General features: G+C 32.3%; 1 protein-coding gene across 1 annotated transcript; it reads left to right on the top strand.

Annotated features, from left to right (window-relative positions):
* Positions 1-6983: 6983 nt before the first annotated feature.
* LOC149530910 (fe(II)/2-oxoglutarate-dependent dioxygenase 4-like) lies at positions 6984-13513 on the top strand. Its single transcript, XM_089810770.1, has 4 exons — positions 6984-7495; positions 9321-9648; positions 9739-10215; positions 13467-13513. Exons 1-3 carry the CDS (start codon positions 7038-7040, stop codon positions 9991-9993), a joined length of 1041 nt encoding a protein of 346 aa, XP_089666896.1. The 5' UTR covers positions 6984-7037; the 3' UTR covers positions 9994-10215; positions 13467-13513.
* Positions 13514-21875: the final 8362 nt, after the last annotated feature.

Here is a 21875-nt window from a genome sequence, read left to right as displayed (position 1 = left end):
TAGAAAATTAGTTATTCCACCAAATTTCAAATTGATCAAATGATTGTTCAACCAAATTTCAAATAGTTTGAACCAAATTTCAAATTGTTCTTGAGTTACATTTCAAATTAGGAGTTGTTTCTATCTCATATCAAGCGGATCAGCTTGTTCTTGGATAACATTTAATATTTTCTCATGATTATCAATATGGAGCCTCCACTTATGTATTGCAGGTCCTTTGACTGGATGAAGAGTTAGACCAGTGGCAATAACATGGTTACTATATTGATATACCTTATTATTAGGTTGATAATCGGTGAAATGAATCCCATTTTTAAGCACTTTTATTTGCTTCAAATATGGTCCTTGTACAACAACATAACCTGCACATGTACACATTTAAAAAATACATCAATCTTGAATTTAAGTCAAAGAATTTGAATTCATTAAAAAAATAGATACTTGACATACATATATACATAATTCAACTATATACTAACCTATGGGAAAAATAATTTCATCACTTATTTCAGTCTTTGTTAGCTTCTCTCTTTCCATGGTGCAACGTAATAAATAATAGATAGCACCTTCTACATTTTTCCATTCTGCCATGACTACAAAAAAATTTCCTACACAAACTTATATATGTCAAAATCTTGGATACACATCATTTACATAAGTACATATATATAATAAAAATTAACCAAAATTATGAAAAATGTATGCATGTACATGATCCAAGTATATATATAGTTCATACATACCAACTCTGATCAATCCTAAAATATGGTTATAATCACTAGAAATCAATGTAATATCATCATAGTTTTCGTCCTCAAACTTATTCGTATTAATAACATCTAGTGGCACCAAAGTCCATTCACCCACATATCCACATTCTTGATTAATGCAACCACCATAGTCTTCATCAATACAATTAGGACCAAAACATGAGTATTCTCTTGTGTACAATGACCACACATTACTATTTGTACTCATAACTAAATGCGAAGATTGTGTCTTCTCTACCCTCTTGCATGCATGCATTGATCTTCTACCAACACCTGAATGTACACAAGGTCCATAATTTAGTTAGAGATCATCTAAGGTAACATATTAAATATAAATTTAAGATTCAATTTAAAAATATGAACAAATTAATTTATATATCCCTGATACCTCCCAAAACACTCTAAATGGTATGACTCGATCCACTTGTGATGATGTGTTATCTATATTTGTTGGCACCAAAAAATGTCTTTTCCACCACTGAACCACATCATGAGCATTATTAATGTGATATCCTTTATAGTCCATTTGATACTTTCTTAAAGCACATTTGATACAAGCTCCTACACCATCATGCTCACCCTTTCCATGTCCACTCTCAAAAAAACTCCAAATGTGTAGTATATTAAGGTATCGATGATATCTACATAATGCATAAAATGGTCTAACTGATTTAAATTGTGTTGTACATCCATCTAACCATAAAAACTATTTTTCAAATATTCAAAAAATGTCTTAAAACAATGTTCCACAAAATGTGTGTCATGTTCTTTGTCATCACTAATATAAAAGTGATACTCTTTTTTAATGACTCGTTCTTGATCTGTACTTTCCACACCATCCAGATCAATTTGTGCATGTCGATAAGACACTTGAACCATAATAGTAACTTGCTCTGTATAGTAGTATTCTGCTTGAAGTTGTTTTTGAGATACAAAAGAGTAATTCTCTGCAAAATCAACAACAGATAGAATGTTCCAATTCGGAAAGTTTCTCTTAGTGTTTGAAATTTTTCTGCTTGCCACTTAGCAAAAAATGCATGGCATATATATGGTTGAATCAATTTATGAAAATTTGACATAAATTCTCCAGCCGATATCTCATCCTCTACATATTCTAACCTTGTTGATTCTTTTCCAGCTTTTGTTTCTGACTTTATGTACTTATATCTCTTACATTTTACCATCCTTGTCGTATTAGTATCTTCTTCTCTCAAAGGAAATTTAGTCAAGTTACCACATCTTTCACAAGTTCCTCTTATGCAATCTATTTCACCTATTCCACAATCATTTGGTTTGTCACATAAGATTGATGTTATGAATTGACTCAGTCGTTTAGGAAAAGTATTTTGAGAGAAGTTCCACCACTTTCTTCTATCATCTTTCAAAACCCTTCATAGTACAGATCAAATTCAACATGATATCGACAACAACATGTTTCAAAAGATTTATTTATCTTCACAAAATAGGGCTTCAATCTTTCAAACATTGTTTGTCCAATCTTTATGTTAGGATTTAAATTACAAAATGAGAGATACAATTCATGTTGAGTGACATCCAACCAATTTTTTGCGTGTTGAATATATTCCTTAGGCCCAATCCTCTGCTTGATGATATCTCTTCTATTTGGTGAAGGACGAGTATTATCAATCCAAAATCGAATAACTAAGTTCTTAACGGTTTCCCCAATCATGTTAGATCGAGGAGCTCTACAGATTAGTGCCCAATTGTCTTCTAATGTACTATCATTCAAATTGTTTCTCCTTTTCAGATAATGTAGTACTGTCTTCCGACTATACCCGAAATGAGATGATAATGAAGAGATCTGTCTATTTTGGGATGTTTTCTTATTTAAAATAGATGTCAGTATCACTCTTCGTGCAATGGATTTATCTGCAAATCTAGTTTTTTTCCCAATGGAATGTAACCCTTCCTTAACACTTTCAACAATATCTTTTTCTAGTTTAGAAGTCCTCCTCTTTTTTATACTTGTATCTATACCCAATAGTCTTAGTGGCTCTTTTAATTCATCTTTAAGAAGTGAAATTGATAATAGTTGAGTTTTCTCCACTGTTGATAGATTCTCAAATTGTGCAATTATGTCTGTAGACTTTTTATTCAATTTCCTCTTCATAGTATGTGTAGGTTGATTAGCATATTCTCTCAATTTTTCCACATCCATTTCAATTAAATGATCTATGTTTCTATGATTAATTTTTCTCTTCAATCTTTGAGCTAAATTAACATTCTCATTTGTTGTTTGATCTCAGGCTACACAAGAAAAAATGAAACAAAGTCTTAAGATACAATCTCTTTAGGGCACATATATGTATACATATATACATGTTTAACTTGAGTGAAATATTATGTACTTGATTAAATTATCTAACCTTAAAATGGTCCTTCTTCAATATCCATTGCTTCATCTTCAATTTCCTCATGTCTAACATTTTCATCATCAAGTAGAGTTGCACGTACACAATATAACAAATAAAATCAAGTAAGTTTATAAGGGGAAATATCGCTCACTAAATTTAAAAATTAAAGATATAAAGTTTGATAGAGACCTAGAATTCTAGAGAGATCTATATTATATACTTGCAAGAGATGCACATGTACCTATTTGAACTTGGGATGAACCTTCTCCAATGTCGGTAGGTTGTCCTGGTTGACTACATCCTAAATAAATTCATTTATTTAAATTTAATCATAATCTAATAAACCTTAATGGACTATAAATTATTAACATAATTGAATAAACAAGGTAATTCCCATGCTAAATAAATTCATAATTTAAATTTATTCATAATGTAATATTTACCCTAAGGACTAATATGGACATAATTGAATAAACCCTAATGGCCTAAATATGAACATAATTTCAAATAAACTTTTAATATTAAGTTAATCTAGTAATGCTAATTTAAGATAAATATCATATTCCTAATTGGATTTAAACCCTAATCCTAACTAAATAAACTAATTAAATACATTGGAAAAAAGATTGTGCATGTGTACCTAATCTAAGATAGTATCTCGCTAGCATTTTTTGATGATTTTCATCTTCTTGTTCCTTAGTTCTTCTTCGTGCATATTTACTTGCTCTTTTATCTTTATTGCCCATGTCATAAATTCTTCCTCCAAAATTCGAAAATAGGTTGAAGTTTGTCAAATATTTCTTTCTTCCCAATTCAAAAGCCAATAACTTCATTTCACATAAATGCAAATTGTAAAAAATGAAACTCATATTTATATACAATTTTTATAAAAAAAAAACCTCCTTATTAGCTGACTAGGGAAAAACCCTAAGGAGCTGACTAGAGAAACACCCCTATGGTCGGGGTCTAAGATGTGACAAAGAAGAATTGGTCATCTTCAACATTACATAATAATAAACAATAATTCATTTATGCTTACACAAAAAGGGGTTCACAAGAAGTGAGACCCAATAACTACACTAAACAACCAATAAAAAGAAACTAAATGAGAAACTAAACTAAACTACCACTGGCATTACTGAACACCCAGAGATCGCAAACCACCCAACAACATAAAGGACCCAAATAAGAACTGGAACTAGGACTACTACTTGCTCAATTCCTTAAGCTTCCCTAGAAAAGAGGCTTTCTTGAGGAGCCTAAATGAAGCAACATCCCTAGAAGTCACATCATCCTTAGTGACCAATTAGGTACTCTCATCCCTATCATGACTTTTCTCTCTATGTTTCCTCTTTAACTTCCTCTACTCTTGCTTACCTTGTATTTCCCCAATAGATTATTCCATTTTTATTGTGTGCCTTTTTGTGATGAATAACCAATTTCAGCATTGGTTCACCCAATTGCATCTGGGATTCTCTCATTATTTTCTTCTTATGAGGGTATGTGATTTTTGACTTCATTGACAAGTTCTTCCATCATTTCCCAATTATGCTACTTTTCACCAAAATCTTTCCCAACCTCCCACAAGGCTTCATCTCTCTTTCCCTTAGTCTAGTTTTTTGCCCTAATTTATGCCTCTGCTAGGACTTCTAGCTTGTTGATTTTCCTCCCTGCAATTGAATATGGAAGGAGAACCATTTTGAAAGAAATTTTAGCCTATTTTGATAGATGTTTACCTCATTCACTGTATAGGCTAGGGCCTCCAAGTCATCTCCTTGTGAAGACTTTGGAAGCAAGGCAGGGGAGGAAGACCTAAGCATTTAAGGGTCTCCAGGATAGCTAAGTTGGGTTTTAGGGGAGGGAAGGAAGGAGGAGGTTAAGGCTGTATTGGAGACTGAGTTGGGGGTAGAATTATCAAGGACCAAGAAGACTCTATAGAAGTCAAAGTTGAGTAATCTAACACTTCTACGCCTCCTCTTGCTAGGTAGCATTTTTAAATTTGGATTTATTAGAGGGGTTAACTCTCGTGCCAAAAATAGTGGGCACATTTTGAGGAGATAAAAAGGGTTTAGAAGTGGACAAAGTAGGGGTGAACACCAAGATATTAAGCTTAATAGAAAGGGTAGGGGACAACCCATCCTAGGGAGTCAAATTGTAATGAAATCATAGAGCCTAACATCAAGCCCTCATGAAGTAGGGCTCTACCTTTGACTTTAGCCTTATCTATATAGAAAGCAAAAGAGAAGAAAATATCCAGAATGAAAAGTAGAATTTAACATTCCTTCAGAAGTTATTTAACATAGGAAATGGGTGGGAGTAAAAATGTGCGTGTTTCCCCTTGAAATGGTCACAAACTGTATGATAATTTTTGCCACAATCTTCTAGTCTCTTGGGAGATTTTTGTACAATCAAACCCACTTTGAAGCTTAGGAATTCTTTCGCTAGGGTCTAGGAAGAGCTAAAAATCATGCGAAGGAGACTTTGAACTTTCAAGGGATTTGGGTCCCCTCCATGCTCATCTCTATAATGGCAGCAATAGTTGACAACAAAACTAACACCACCAATTAAAGTTTTGTGTACATTTTCCCAAGATTTTGGTAATCATAAAGTGACTACGAAAGTAGTACCACCAATTGAAATAGGTGTGAGTTTTACATGGTTTTAGATTAAGGGTTAGAACAAGTTTTTTACAGGGGATCGAAAACCTCTAAAGTTGTTACAACAAATATTAAAAAAAGATCCATAGTCCATTCGTGTTGTAAAATAACGAGCACCACAACACAAAAACAACTAGCGCCAAAACAAGAACTGGCCCTATAAATCTCGCCATTGAAACTGAAGCACAAAGTGGGGGGAAATTTGTAGACAGAAACAATCTGAACTAACAGTGTTACGTTGGTTCCATGACCAGCTTGTTCTTAATTTCTTTAATCTTGTCGATAACCACCTATATATCCTCCTTGGTAGACTCTTTACTTTTGGCTTTTGTCCTCCTTATGACTTTGACATAGTTATTACAATCGTGATATTGCTATCGAAATTCAATTGAGCAGATGTTGAATCAAACTCATTGACCCATGTGAACCATTACTCATGTACCATCAAAGTCAATAAATTTGACTCAAAATATACATAATTGAACCCTAGAAAATACCTCTTATTTATTTATATATTTATGATCACAATAATTAAAATTTTCATAATGAAAAAATACATGACATGACCTATATCAATTTTAATCTAAAAATCTTATTATTTTGATAACCCGAACTATTCATATTGCTTCATCCTTCCTATCCATACTTATCCATTGTTATTCACATAATGTATATGATTTCTTAACCTTACCCTCCTCCCACATAACCTCACGTCTCTGCCTTATCCATCCAACCCATCTTTAACTGTAACTATCCGCATACAATATTTGACCCCTTGATCTGCCCCCTCCCTCACAACCTCGGCATCTCTCTTTATCCATTCGATTACATCTTGAATGATGTATCGGGCAAGATACTGCTGATTGGAAATATCACAGTGGGGAGATTGATGTTGATCGAAAATATCAAATAAGGATAGAAAAGATAAACACGTGATAAATAAAATAATAATGATATTAACATTTCAGCAATACCTAAATTGAATGATTATTTTGATTGTCAGGCTATCAATTCGGCCACGCCATGAAATGAAAGGTACTTACATGAACCTGACCTCTTGTCCAAGGAATCAGATCCCAAACAATCGACACTTGGTTGGATGTCAGCTATTACGTCATAACCTCCATACCTTGTCTATGTTCAATATATCAAAGACCTACACAACTATTCTCTCTTTTTATCTCAACAGATGCAAACCGAATCAAAGCACCACACAGAGAAAACAAGAAATAACTATGGGAGCTCTCAAGTTCGAGGAGAGTTTTATCCAGAGCGAAGAGCATCGTCCCAAGCATTTCTCAACATCCCTTGAAGATGATGATGTCAACAACAATAATATCCCCATTATAGACTTGGAAAATAGCTCTCCAGAGGATGTGGAGAAGGCGTGCAGAGAGTGGAGTTTCTTCCACCTCGTCAATCATGGTTTTCCTGATCATCTTCTTCAACGCCTCAAATCTGCCGCAGCAGATTTCTTCTCGCTGCCTCTCGAAGAAAAGAGAAGAGTTTCCAGGGATGCTGAAAACCCCTTTGGTTACTTTGATTCCGAGCTCACAAAAAATGTGAGGGATTGGAAAGAGGTCTTCGATTTTGTGCCACGGGAAGAAATCCGGCTGCCCACTTCTATTGATCCGACTGATACTGCTACGGAGATCTTCACAAACCGCTGGCCGGATGAGCACCCAGAATTCAGGTGTTTTAGCATTTTTTATTTGTTTTAATTCAAAAGTTTTTGTGAGATATGAAAATTTTATTATTAGGGTTATAGTTTATATAGTTGAAATTATTATTGGAACAAAGTATATCACAGTAGACTGATTGAACTAGCAACAGTGCAGCAATGAATAAACTACTGCTCACAAACAATAATCAGTATTTTTAGGGTACCAAATTTTATTTTATTATCTTAGATCAATAGTTAATTACATTTTATTGAATTATTGGACTCTCTTTTAGATACGAAATTTAGAATTTTGTACTCTCTTATACTTAGGTTAGAATTCAAATATAGTGTAGAATTGTACTCTCCTGTACTTAGGTCAGAATTCAAATATAGTGGAGAGTCTATGGAGCACGCTGTCTATAAATTGGGCCTTATGTTTCCTCTAAATTAGGTTATCTCTAAATTAGGTTATCTACTTTGATAGGGTTCCGAATGTTATAATATTTTTTTTTTAAATCTTTTTAACTGATTAAAGAAAATATATTTATTTCTATTTATGTTTCATAAGTCTAGTTTAGCTTTTAATTTAATTATATTCTATGAATAGTGGTTCTTAAGAATTATCTATGTTGGATGAGTAGTAATCTAATGAATTTGAGTGGAACAAAATACAAGTTGACTTGAAACAATATGACAGTTTGAATTGGTGTGAAAAATATCTTCTAATTATCAATTCATAAGCTAAATGAATTCTATACCATAATACTTTACCTTTTGAAGGTTTCACTCAATCTCTTAAGATATTCTATTATAAACCATTAGCAATAAAAAATAAATCAATAAATTTCACTTAAAATCTATATCATTAAATATGTCTTTCAATTTCAATGTCTCAAGTGTTAACAAGAAAGTCCTAGCAAAAAAGAACAATAGCTAGCTAGAATTTTCAAAGATGATGTTTCTTTTAATTCTTTTCATCTATTACTTTTCTTCTTATTGACCTAACTAGCATACCTATATTTTTTTTTAAATATAAGTAAAATAAGTCAAGAGATATCATTTTTAGAAGATTAAATTATTTTAAGGTAAAAAATATTCCGAAACAAATGACTGCAACTGTTTCACGTTCTTTTAAATTTTTCTAAACTTCTTTTAAGTGATTTTCATCTTACCTCAATACACGAATGATTAGTATTAAGAAAGAAAATAGTCAATATTTGTTGTGATTAACAATGGTGAATTGATTATCACTCAAATATAATTTTTTCATGACAACTGCAATATTATACAATTAGGAAGAATAATAACTCAAAGTGCTTTTAATCCTTTTTATGTTAGAAACCTATAAATTTCTATAGGAAATTTCCATTACAATCTACCATAACTCAGTAATCTACAGATCTACCATAACTCAGCAATCTAGAGATTTTTGTTGGCACTGCAAATAATCAAGCAAATTATTTTCATTCATTACTCTTCTCCCTATTGATTGACCTAATGCTAATGGTAACATGATTCTAGATAGAAAAATTTTAATTAGATTTGTTAAATATGTTGAAATTAGATATCTTAACTATAAATTTCAGATATCTTGAAATTAGATATCTCAACTTATTTTACACAAAAAAAACTTAGATATGTTTATTTTACTTCAAATAAGCAAGCACTCTTCTCCCTATTCATACTCAAACACAATGTTTCTCTTCATTCATTACTCTTCTCCATATTGATTGGCCTAATTATTAGACAGCGCCATTCTTTCTTTCTTTATATGTTTTTTTGGGCTACTGTTACAAATATAGGTTTCAGCTTCACAATTCTGTATTTGAGTTTTGTTTACTAAAAACTGTTACAGAGAAGCTTGCTTGGCTTATGTAGCGGCTGCAAGGGAGTTGTCCTTCAGGTTGCTAGAGTTAATAGCACGGAGCCTTGGCTTACCTGAAAATCGCTTGAATGAATATTTCCAAAATGATATAAGCAACGTGCGGCTGAATAGTTACCCTGAATGCCCTACCCCAGAGCTTGCATTGGGCTTGGGCAGGCACAAGGATGGCGGCGTCGTCACACTTCTTTACCAGGATGAGGTGGGTGGACTTCAGGTGAAGCGCAAGGACAACGGTCAGTGGCTGCCCGCTCAGCCCCTGCCCAACTCCTTTGTTGTCAATGTTGGAGATTGCATTCAGGTGATTGCTTCTTTACTATTTTGGAAGTTAGGTTATGAATAAAACATAGGTCATTTGTTCAACACATTGATATCTTGAATGCAATGGCAGGTGTGGAGCAATGACAGGTATGAGAGTGTTGAGCATAGAGTGGTTGTTAATGATAGCCGAAGACGTCTGTCCATTCCATTTTTCCTGAGACCTTCCCACCATGTGATGATGAAACCTCTGGAAGAGTTGGTGAGTGAGGAGAATCCTTCCAAGTACAGGGAATTCAATTGGGGAAAGTTTTTTAAGAGGAGGAAGGATGGCAATTTTAAAAATTTGGGAGTTGAGAATCAACAAATATACCATTTTAGAATCTGACTGCTGTAAAATTAGTATTACGATTGCTCTATACTAAAGAGAAATAGTTTCTTAGTCATAAGCTACTACTAAAGAAGAACTTATAGATTACCTACATAGATTGTAAATATTGTAAAAATAATGACGCAAAATGTATGAGAAAGAGTGCATAGAAGAATTTATAGATTACTACATAGATTGTAAATATTGTAAAAATATTGAGTCTACATGTATGAGAAAGATGTAACGCCCCGCTCGGGAACCCAAGAGAAATAAACCTAACATGTTACAATGTTTACTGAACTATTTCTTTTTTTAAAGTTTAAACAACATCAAGATAACATTAATGTGGAAGCAATATGAACATATACATCAAATACACATATGCAAATATAGATACAGTTTCAATTCCTCAAGAGTTCCTTTACGTTGAGTCACATTTAATGATTTTAAATTAATTAGTTTAAGTTCCAAGTATAATGTCTCAAGATCATAAAGAAATAACAGATACATAAATCGCATAAGCAAATGCATAAGTATAAACCATACAATGAAAGCACATCCACTAAATAACATCCACTGCACATGTCGCAGGGTATGTGAAAATAGATACTATACAACAGAATACATGATAACATATATACTTCATCTGAAAAGAAGTCTCTGAGATAAGAAGTAAGAATGATAAAGGTACATCTTCTACAACGAACATCCAACAGCTGGCAATGTGAAGGGGAACCCAAATGGTAAGAAGGCACTACCTCCCGACCGCGTGGTTACCTAGTCAGGCTTCCACTCCCACCGTGCAGGGAAGATAATGAACGATCCACAAATGGCTATCAAACATAAAACACTCCTAGGCATGGAATACCTACTAGCCAAAACTATCTCAAAGGTAACACATACTACTTAAGAAGATAAAATAAACCAGAAAGAAAGAACACTCAATCCAATACTGACATCACATAACCAAACATCATACACAAACCAAGTATAAACCAAATACCAAGATCACAAGATAAAGTCAACAAAAGATAATCCTCCTCAAGTCAAAAACCACATGTCAAAAGTACAACATAATGAAACACCAATCATCATCAATGAAAGTAAGTAACCACAATAAACACATCCAACAATAGATACACCACCAACAATAAGTACACCACATCCAACAATAAGTACACCACCAGAGATACACAAAAACTACAGAGGAGACTTAGGCTACATACTAGGGAGTGTCATCATATGGCTGCTTGAGTTACCCTGGACTGATCTCTTAATAGACCCCGGACCCTCAAGCATTGAGTTACCCAAGACTGGTTATTTTGAACCCCGGACCCTCAACATCACACATATGGAAAACTAGAAAGCCCTCTCAAGAAGATGAGGTACTCATCTCATTCCCATCCTTAGTCTATACAAGCACTCAAGGCATGGGTAATAATTTATCACTTACTTGATAATCCTTAATTCAAAACCCAAATTTCAATTTAATACTAAATTTCTTTCAGAAGTAAAACAAGGTTTTCTAAATAGTTTTTTTCAATCCCGATTCCCAGAAGAAATCAAATCGCAAAAGATTCAGAAGAAAGGTAGCAAGATTCATTCAATAAAATTTGAGAAAGCAATTTCCAACAAGCACGAAGAAGACAAAGATCCGAAAGTGTTTCTAGAATGGTTCACAAACCCTACCTTGATCTGATGCTAACAATTTGGTGAAACCCTTGCTAATCCGAACCCTTCCAAGCTTCCAAAGATTTCTTTGCTCCCCTTTCCAAAAGTGTGTTCCCTGAAAACCTGTGTGTGCAATAATGACCCAAAATCCTCTAATATAGAATCTAATTACCTTTTAGGGCTTCTGTCCCCACAACTCTAAAATAATAATTACTTTATTTAATTAATTCTTCATGCACAATTAATTCGCTTTTAATTAAAATATTATTTTATTTTTCCTTCATGCACTTTAAGTGAACTGTTAAATTACTTTATTTAACTAGCCACTTGACTTCTATTTTAATCAATTTATAACTTATAAATCTCATGCGTACTTAATGTGATTAAATATCTTTATTAATAATTAAATATCTTTTCACTTTTAATTTCATTTTTTTAGAAACTTAATTGCTAAAATATTTATTAACTTAAATAACAATAATATTTAGCATTTATTTAAAAATGCACTCTAAATATATTATTATTAAATTAAATAAATATAATCACGTTCTAAATCTAAACTTTAACTTTTATCTCCAATATTTAATTCTCTCTTATTTAATTACTTCATTCATGCACAATTAATTTCCTTTTTAAAATAAAATATTCTTTTATTAATCCTTCATGCACTTTACGTGAATTGTTAAATTACTTTATTTAACTTTCCACTTTACTTTACTTTAATAAATTTAATAACCTTTTAAAATCTCATGCACACTTTCTTAGAATATCTTTATTAAGTTCACATGTTTTTTAATCTTTTAAATTAATCTCTTATATTTAAAACTCATTCATGTGAACTTAAATCTTTTTCATAAATTAATATCTTTTCCTTTTTAATATATTTTGAACGTTTAATTTGATAAATATTTATTAACTTAAATAACAATAATATTTAGCATTTATTTAAAAATGAACTCTAAATATATTATTATTAAATTAAATTAATATTATCATGTTCTAAATTTAATCTTAAAACTTTTATCCTCCAATTCAATTCTTTATATTTAATTAATTTCTTAATTAATTAAATATAATTAAATATTCATAATATCATAATAATTCTCCATTAAATTAAATTATTAATTTAATCTATTAATTAGACTTAATTAATAGAAAATACATCAAAGACTCACAAAACAACATACGCATAAAATACTCACGGGTTTAAAAAGGGTAGACAGTCTGTTACGAGTCCTCCTTGCAGGACAAGTATTATAGGCTTATGGCTAGGATTGGACCTGATCATTATCTTCCCATTCTCACCATTTGAGTATTTGTAATAGGGCACGCTCATCCTGGCAATTTAGGGAAGTCAATGCCCGGTACCTACATCCTGCATAAAAGACGAGCATGTACATGTATATAATATATCTAAACTAAACAGACAATGGCGGGGAGTGGTTCATCGTGTAGATCCCAACTAGCAGGTGACTACGACTCCCTCCCTTAGCCACATCAAACATGTCAGACAGAAAGATAAAATAAACACACACACCATACACATGCAAGTATGGGGTAAGTATCATAAAAATCACAAGTCTAACATCAAATTCGTACATATAATAATGCATCTCTATCAATACAACATAATCATCATTAAAGACATCACTAACGTCATGTGAAATGAAATCAACAAGTATATATGTAATCCAAAACATGAAATAATATCATAATATTGTAAATCCAATATCTCTAAACTAATCAATGCATAAAATCAACCTAAAAGAATTTGACAATGATAACAGAAATGCGATCTAGGGGCAGGCACTACAAAAGAGTGCATCCCTGCAATGTATTATCTATATAGGAAAAATGGTTTTAAATATTTTATGTATGAAACTTAAGACAAATAACTGATAGTTGAGTGTTGGTAATCATTGAATCTCAGAAATGTTTCGAGAAAATAAAGACGTGTTTAGTAGATATTGAAAAGGTCTTTGGATATGAATTTGACTGATTTTGAGGGTTTGAATAGTAGTTAATGAATTGGTATTGTGTTGTTGGTAAATAGATTTGTTATTGTAGTGACAACTCTACGAACAGTTGGAGAGATTGCAACCGATCACTACCAAATTACAATCTTCCTCTACGTTTGAGAGGGGCAGCTCTATCGTATTGTGAATGTATTTGATTTTTCAACATAAATGAATTAAAACTTTAAAAGATAGAGAGAAAGCTATTGACAACGAATGTACCAAACGAATTCAAAGCTTTCTTAGTTTAACCTTAACCACTAATAAGAGCAAATAAGAGCTACACTTGAAGGCTACCATCAGCACAATGCCAATTCGATAATTCATGAACATTTGCACAATACTGTGAAAACACCTATTATAAAAAAGAATCAACACTTGACATTTCAGATTTGTAAAAAGAGAACCCAAAATGTGTTTTCTTTTATTTCCTTGCACCAAGAACATAAAAGAAATTTCTAATTCAAAGAACAAGATCTGCACACACTTTCCAAAAATTGTCTTGCTACTAAAACTCCAACATAAGTGTTCTCTAATTCTAAAATCCAAAAAGTCCCTTTACAAAGTCAAAATGATTCCTTATATAAACATTAAGGTTAAGAACTACTCCTCTGTGGTTAATAACTACCTCCCAAATAAGTGAAGCGAGGTTAATTAAACTTGCAAAAATTAACCTATGTTCTAAGTGTTAGAATCAATCTATCAAGAAAAGTCTTGTAGGCATCAGGTATTGCTGCCATAGAATTATAATTAAGAATGAACGCATTGTCCATCCTAAGTTTGACTATGAAATATTTGTCTTGGATCTCTTCTAACTCCTATTGATATGCTGAAATGCTGCAATCCTCTAGAGTGACTTAGACTACAATAAACTTCATCATAGTTTCACCATCCTTGATTCTCTATCTTCTCTATCTCTGAATCCTCTGTCTCTGAATGAATCCTGACAATAAAAGAATCAAGAAGAAACTAACAATCAACCTGTTGAAGATCACTAGTTGCTGCTCCACCTGCAATAATTGTGAATACTTCATGGTTTTCCCGCTAATCCTTCACTCGATTACTTTCGGTGTCTTCAAGTCTCGCACTTCCTCAAATAAGTACTTTCTCAACGTTGCACTTTGAAGAAGAAGAACATATTAAGGTTCTGCTTTAGCAATTCAACCTCTATGGACATCTGTTTCTCTATTCAGCCGCATCTTGTAGTTTTGTTTCAAACTAAAGACACTAATCATAACCATGACCACAAATATACTCATGAAAACAACTGACAGCTTAGAATCTCTGATCATTCCACCACCAGCCGGCTTCAACGCATACTGGTAGTCATGAACTAAGATGAGCATCATACATTTTTTTGGACTCTTCAAAATGTTTTGGCAAATCTACTTTAAACAAGTGAGGGCATTTCGTCAAATAGTTTGCATGCCTATTCTGTTTCATATCTTTTCGGCCACTATATTCAGTGAGTTTTATCTGGTCAATTGTGTACATATTCTTCAATTACAATGATCACATTCTGATATGGGATTTTGTCAAACAGTTCACAGGTTTTGTCATTCCTCCTATGCCAATGTTCAAAGCAATCTTCATACATTTGAGACTCCAAATTCATTGCGAGCACAAGCTACCAATTTTCTAAGGGTTCATTTGGTTCGTGGAATTTTAAAAACCCGGATTTCTACAAATTTTGATTTAGCCAAATCAAGGTTTTGTATATCTTCATTCCGATTTTTGAGATTTTACTAAAACTGTTTGTTTCACTCGGAATATGCGTGTGAAGACACATTTTTATGCGTAAGCTTGGAGTTAAGGCAAATTTCAAAAAGTAGTCCAATCTCTTGTTTTTACTCTTTAAAAACCAAAACTAGTTTTTGATTTTCAATTTCTACTTTTTTAGGCCCCGTTTGGTTGCTGGAAGATGAGGGCCAAAACCGGGTTATCAGGGGCAAAACCAGGTTTTGCAAAAAAAAATTGGTGTTTGGTTGGTTGAAATTATAATCCGGTTTTCAATTTCATCTTCCAATTTTGGTCAAAAATTGGAAGAAGTTTCTTCCAATAAAAAGGTGGAATTCAAAATTAAAACCAGGTTTTGAATTTTATGACAGTTTTTTTAATAATATTGTGGGGTCCACAGTATATTCATCTTCCATGTCAACCAAACGGACCATTGGCCTTCCAAACCACAAAACCAGGTTTTCGAAAACCTGGTTATAAGATAACCTGGTTATGTCAAAAATTCATCTTTCCCAACCAAACGGGGCCTTAAGGAAGTTGGAAAATCTAATTTTGAGGCAAAATTGGAAGTCCCGTATGCTAATTCCATTTTGCAAATTTTGAAACAAACACACAAATTTTCAAATCTGGATTTTGAAAAAGTCAATTCCTATCATCTTACAGGAACCAAACAGACCCTAACATCATGTAGTGTCTACCATACGGCATGCTCTCTAAATCTTCAGATTTTCTATGCCAGATGGTTGAGACAATCATATGGGCGCGGTCATTATATCAAATAGATCACATGCTTAGATTAACGGCAACCTCTGAAACTTACAGTTAAGTTCCTTTGTTTAGTAACTATCATGCTCGATCTATCTGTCTTATATCTCTTACTAAATCACCATTACAGAGTGGGATACATCAGCATCGGTAGCATCAATCTCCACCTCCATGCTACGTACATAGAATAGTAATACTCCCAACCGCGATGTCAAGACGTCAGAGAGACAAGACTATTCACAAATTTTGAAACTCCATGCACTGTGAATCATAGTTACTCATGCAAAACAATAATTCTTTGCCTCCACCGAGAAGAAAAAATTGTAGAAATGTGTTTCTACTACGACATTTTGTTGATCAATTGTTACATAATCCTAATGGCGCTGGATCAAGCACTTGATGGGTTTATGTGAAATATTTTATTCGAACCTTTTCTATGTTCACAAGTTGTGAACCTTCCCAGGCCGCCTTTGGGATGACTTACTTTTCAATCTTTTACTTTTATCGCCTGAAAAAGGAGGTTAATAAGTGTTTTGGAAACCTTGATCTTTTTAACAAGAAGTTAAGGTTAATGGTAGGGAATTCTTTTTAGGTGAGAAGATAAGATTTTAGATTGAAATACATATATTGAACTCTGAATCTTAACTTATTTAGAGGTTAATGGTTAATGATTGAGTGTAATAACGTTTCATTAATCTATGATAACTTGAGATTTAGGAATCAAATTGAGCTAAAGAAATTTGGAAAACAAAACTGGTTAAAAGTCAAATAGAAGCAACCATTTTAATGCTTAAAGTGAGGTGTGTTCGAGGAATAACCATAGTTTAGAATGGTGAGGATTTTAAAAATTTGGATTAATTTTGATATCTGAGCAACATGTGTTTAAGATTGTATTGATATTTTAAGTTATAAAAAGATCATAAATGTATTAGATGTATATAAATACAAGAATATGATAACATGTACTTATTTATACTTATATTTTAGTTGTTTTAAAAATGAAAGACAACTTAGTTAGAAATCAATTCATTTTGAATATAAATATTTAGATATGAATCTAGAACAAGTTTAAAATTGAAAGAGGAAATCTATCAGTACAAAGATAATCTCGTAAAAATAGACTAATCTACAAATAGAAAAATATAATCACGATGTACATAATAATCAATAAAAAAGTATAAAGAATGAATAAGTCAAAATATGTAAATTAAGTTTGAATTACTATTATTATAGTAATTATAGTTTTAGATTGAGAAGAAGATACACATGAGGGGCTTAAGCTCAAGGTGCATTTGGAAGAAGATTGGTATGAATTGTGTAATCTTAAGTTGCTAAGTATTAAGACTTGAAGATCTAAATAGAGGTTTTACACCCACTCTCCTATGATGCATTATGAATTGCCTCTATCCAAATGATCTCATAATAATTTGCAATGATATTTGATAATTTGCAATGATCTTCGGAGTTGAATTACCAAATTCAAATGGAGCACTAAAGACCTGAAATTGTACATGATTGAAGTAATCTGAACTAGCTTTCTATTGACTATGAATTTGGTGCTTTGCGAATTTTTTAGGTATATATTTTTTAACATGAATTAAATATAGGTTTATTATAAAAAATAAACTGAGATATTCGACGCTCATGGAAAAATAGTAAATATAAAAATAAAAATTTTGAAAAATAAGTATGGTCTCCGTATTTGAGTCGCCTTTCAATCAAATTTTTCTTTTTAAAAATTGGGTAAATATATAATAAGTTATATGTGTCAACAGCCACATATGTCTAAATTAGTGTTATGCCAAATTTAAACTACAATAAAATATGAAATGCTAACGATAAAGATATAAGACCAACTCTACAGTTTAGGTATGGATGTTAACAAACTAAATTCAAAAGAATCACATTGATATCTATTGTAGAAAAAAAGTTGTGTCAAAAATAGTGTCACTCTTTAAAAATCAGGTTTTTGATATCATACCAATTTTCGTAGGAGAAAAAATAATTCAATAAAATCAATTTTTAAAAAAATTTTAAAAATAGATTTGGAATCTAGACACAAAATCCTAAAAGACTCTAGTTTACTTCATCTTCAAATTCCTAACCGTTAAACGGGAATTTGCATTTGAAAGTGAACATTTTCTTAAAAATTTAGAGTTCAGTGTCAATTTAGGCAAAAAAGTGTAACCCACTATTGTGGGTTCACCTAGTCTCGTCCATCATGTGAGTGGAAATGAGTAAGTAACCTAGAAATCATAGAGAAAGTATTTTTTTTCACCACCTTAAGTAGAAGTTAGATAATGTCTAACCATATCACTTGTGGAAGTATGGTAGTTCATATCAAATATGGAAGTGATCAAGTAGACTAGTATTGACTTAGACTTTACAACATAAGTAAAGGAAACGCGCGATCTTCATAACTTAATTTTTCACCTTTGGGTTGAAATATTGAGGAAATAAAATGAATGGTGAGTAAAAGGAAATGTAACACTTGAAAAGTATACCATGTTACCAAGTTATTGGAATACCTCAAACCTATTACAAATTTAAATGTATTGTTCCAGCAATCCTTGGAAAGCAAACAAGAAATCAATTGAAATCTGCAAGTAACATTTAGGAACCTTGAATGATAGGATTACTAATACAAGAAGCTATTCAACAAGTGAGATAGCTAGGAACACACAAAGAAAGGAAGTATCTCAGTCTACTGTGAGGAATGGAACCCTAATTAGGGGAATATATATATATATATATATATATATATATATATAAGATTTTAATTTTTTAATTTTTTTTCAAAAAAAAAAATCTAAATATATGGTGCTAAGAATGAAATTAAATGGTGATAAGTATCTAACATATAGTAGTTAACTGGAAAGATAGAAAATGCAAACTTCTGAGCTAGGGTTATGTGAGTCTATTTATGTTAGCAAGCTTAATGAATAAGCATGAATAATACTAAATTTTAACTATCAAGTGAATTCTCATAGAGAAAGAAAGGTCATGATGAAGGTATCAACCTAATCTGAAATAAAGGTTCGAGTTTTAGAGTTAAGTAATAAGAGGATTATAAGCCATGAGGCATGATAAGGAAAGTGATGATGACCTATATCATTAGTAAGGAGATAGTTGTAAGAGTGGATAAGTAAACATTGGCAACATCCTAATAATGGTTTTATACATATGTAGTTGCCAACCTACAACCTAAGGATGAATTCATAAGTCATTTATGACTAATAAAATGTGAAGTATGGATTATTGATAAGAACAATAACATTCAGTACATTCTTAGATGATACTTTGAACTTGTGTAAACAATGGAATAACACAGACAGTGATATATATATCACTGTCTGTGTTATTCCATTGTTTACACAAGTTCAAAGTATCTGTACAGAGGATATTGTGGTGAATTTGACCTAAGAAAGACTAGAGGTAGGAGCCCTAATGTGAAATTATGGAGAATTGAGGATAAGGGACTTGGGAATTGTAATTGCAACTTAGAGTACAACTCTACTAACATTGATGTCCCCACATGTTTTAGATTCTTTGAAGAAAAACCAATGTAACAACAAGATGATTGAAGGGGACTCATTTTAGTATCATTGCATTTGCACTTTTGAAGTGAGTTATGATAAGGCCAAACCCCTTAGTATAGTAAACCCTAATTGTAGGGTGATGTCGATAAAGTGAGCTATGTAGTTAGTATGTGAGATCAATCATAGGTTGAGTGGCATGGTCTTTAGACCACCATCTAATTTCAATTCAAGATCCTTGTAATGTATTTAGAAAACTTAAGATTCCTCATTTCCCTCAGAGATCCTAGTATAGCTCCATTATGTCATTAATGTAAAATTTGTAAGTAATTGGATTTATTTCCTTGATTTTTTTATTTCAGATTTTGGTATTTTAATGTTCTTCCTTTCTTGCCAAGTAATGTGATGTGAGGTTGTTTAGTCAAACTATATTATTAATGATTTTATTTGCCTCTAGGTCATATCTTTATTTCTTGATTAAAATTTTATTATTGTGGCCGCTCTTTATTTCTTTTGTTTTAGAATTTTGTGTTGGATGTTTCATCTTTGATGTTGAATTTAAATTTTGAGGCACTTTCTTCTGAATTTTATTGGCAAAGTGACATATGATGGGTCTACCAAATGGATTTTTGACAATTAAGTGCGTGTATAAAATTGGAGTATGGGGTTATTAGTGAGATTATTTGTGCCCCACCCTCTCCTAGGATTTTGAGAATACGAACAATGAATATTTGTTGACTATTATGAGTAATGAAATTTCACCCAAGCATACAACTAGATAAGGTTACGAGTTAACCTAATGGACTTTTAGATGCAAAAGGTTCATGTTTAGTGATGGACTTGCTTAGTAGCCTATTAAAGAACTAGTATGTCATGGAAATTCTAAAGGAAAAGTGATTAACCTTGATTAAAGAGCCAAGTTGCTCAATATGAAACCCCATTTGAGGGAGTCTCATACAATTGTTACCCCAATAAGTGAGTATGTAGAATTTGGAACACCTTATGATATTATTGTTATTAGAGACTCTATAAGTATTTTATACTAGATTATAATGTTGTTTATATGTGACTAATATGTTTTAAGAAGTATTTGACCCTGGAACATCTAACCATGTCAAAGTTATGAATTGAACTTCACTTTTAGCAATGGTAATTAGGCAAATAGTTTATCATCCATGTGTATGTATGTGAATTATTAATTATTCTTTCTTTAAGAGTAAATCTTGGAATAAGCCTAGACAAGGTCTAGCATAGGATAAACATTTTAGTTGTGCAACTTCCAAGAGGAAGTTAAAGGCTAGTGGGGGAGGATGTAAGTGTAACGCCCCGCCAAGGGATCCAAAAGAATGAACCTAAAGTTTCACTAAGTTCGCTAAACATTTTTTTTTTAAAGTAAGAATGTATAACATACACATCAAACACATAGTAGCGGAAGCAATAACATGTAAACATCGATAACCATACTTTGCAAGTTACATTTCTTAAGGATCCCAAGACGTTGAGTCACATTTAAATTTAATTAATTCTAAGTCTAACAATTACCACATACATATGAAAGAATAATCAGAAGGTCCCATGTCCATGATATACATTTGATCCGAATGCCTCTTGGAAAATTAATTTGGAATGCTCAATCATCCACTGTACAAGTCACAGGGTATGAAAGGCTTAAAAGAATATACATATGTAAAGATAAAGATACAACATCCTCAAATCCATGATACAAAGTACAGTAAAAATATATGAAACTATTCACCATACATGATACATCCATACATCCATAATGATAAAACATTTATCATAAAATCTAACCATCCAACATAATAATCCAAGAACATAGTGAAGGTAAATGCCAATCACGAAAACTCCAGCCATGGTGACCACGGAACGGATCTCAATGGTAAGAGTAAAAGCACTACCACCCGACCGCGTGGAACCTAAATGGTCCACTCCCACCGCGCTGAGGAGATAGTCTCAAGTCCCAAATAGGATAATAAAACCTATAATCATAACTACTCTCTAAGTCCAGGAAATCTTATAAGTATGCTAACTCAAGGGTTCCTAAAAAGATCGACATCTAAACCCAGAGGTACCACAAGACACGTAGGAAACCTAATATGCAAGCGGGAAAGTGTCATCGCAAAAGTCACGTAGAAGTTACCTGAGCAATCCCTTA

The sequence above is a fragment of the Cupressus sempervirens genome, chromosome 11, assembly GCF_028749045.1.
Source record: "Cupressus sempervirens isolate cs-2001-9-10 chromosome 11, ASM2874904v1, whole genome shotgun sequence".
Classification (NCBI taxonomy): Eukaryota; Viridiplantae; Streptophyta; class Pinopsida; order Cupressales; family Cupressaceae; genus Cupressus; species Cupressus sempervirens.
Note: the sequence above shows the minus strand (reverse complement) of the source record. Positions and strands in the feature narration are given on the sequence as shown.

Bases quoted from the DNA above. Each gene is read 5' to 3' on its own strand.
- LOC149530910 (XM_089810770.1), top strand. From the start codon at position 7,038: ATGGGAGCTCTCAAGTTCGAGGAGAGTTTTATCCAGAGCGAAGAGCAT. The intron at 7,496-9,320 runs GTGTTTTAGCAT...AAACTGTTACAG, and splicing joins GATGAGCACCCAGAATTCAG to AGAAGCTTGCTTGGCTTATG. The intron at 9,649-9,738 runs GTGATTGCTTCT...ATGCAATGGCAG, and splicing joins ATGTTGGAGATTGCATTCAG to GTGTGGAGCAATGACAGGTA.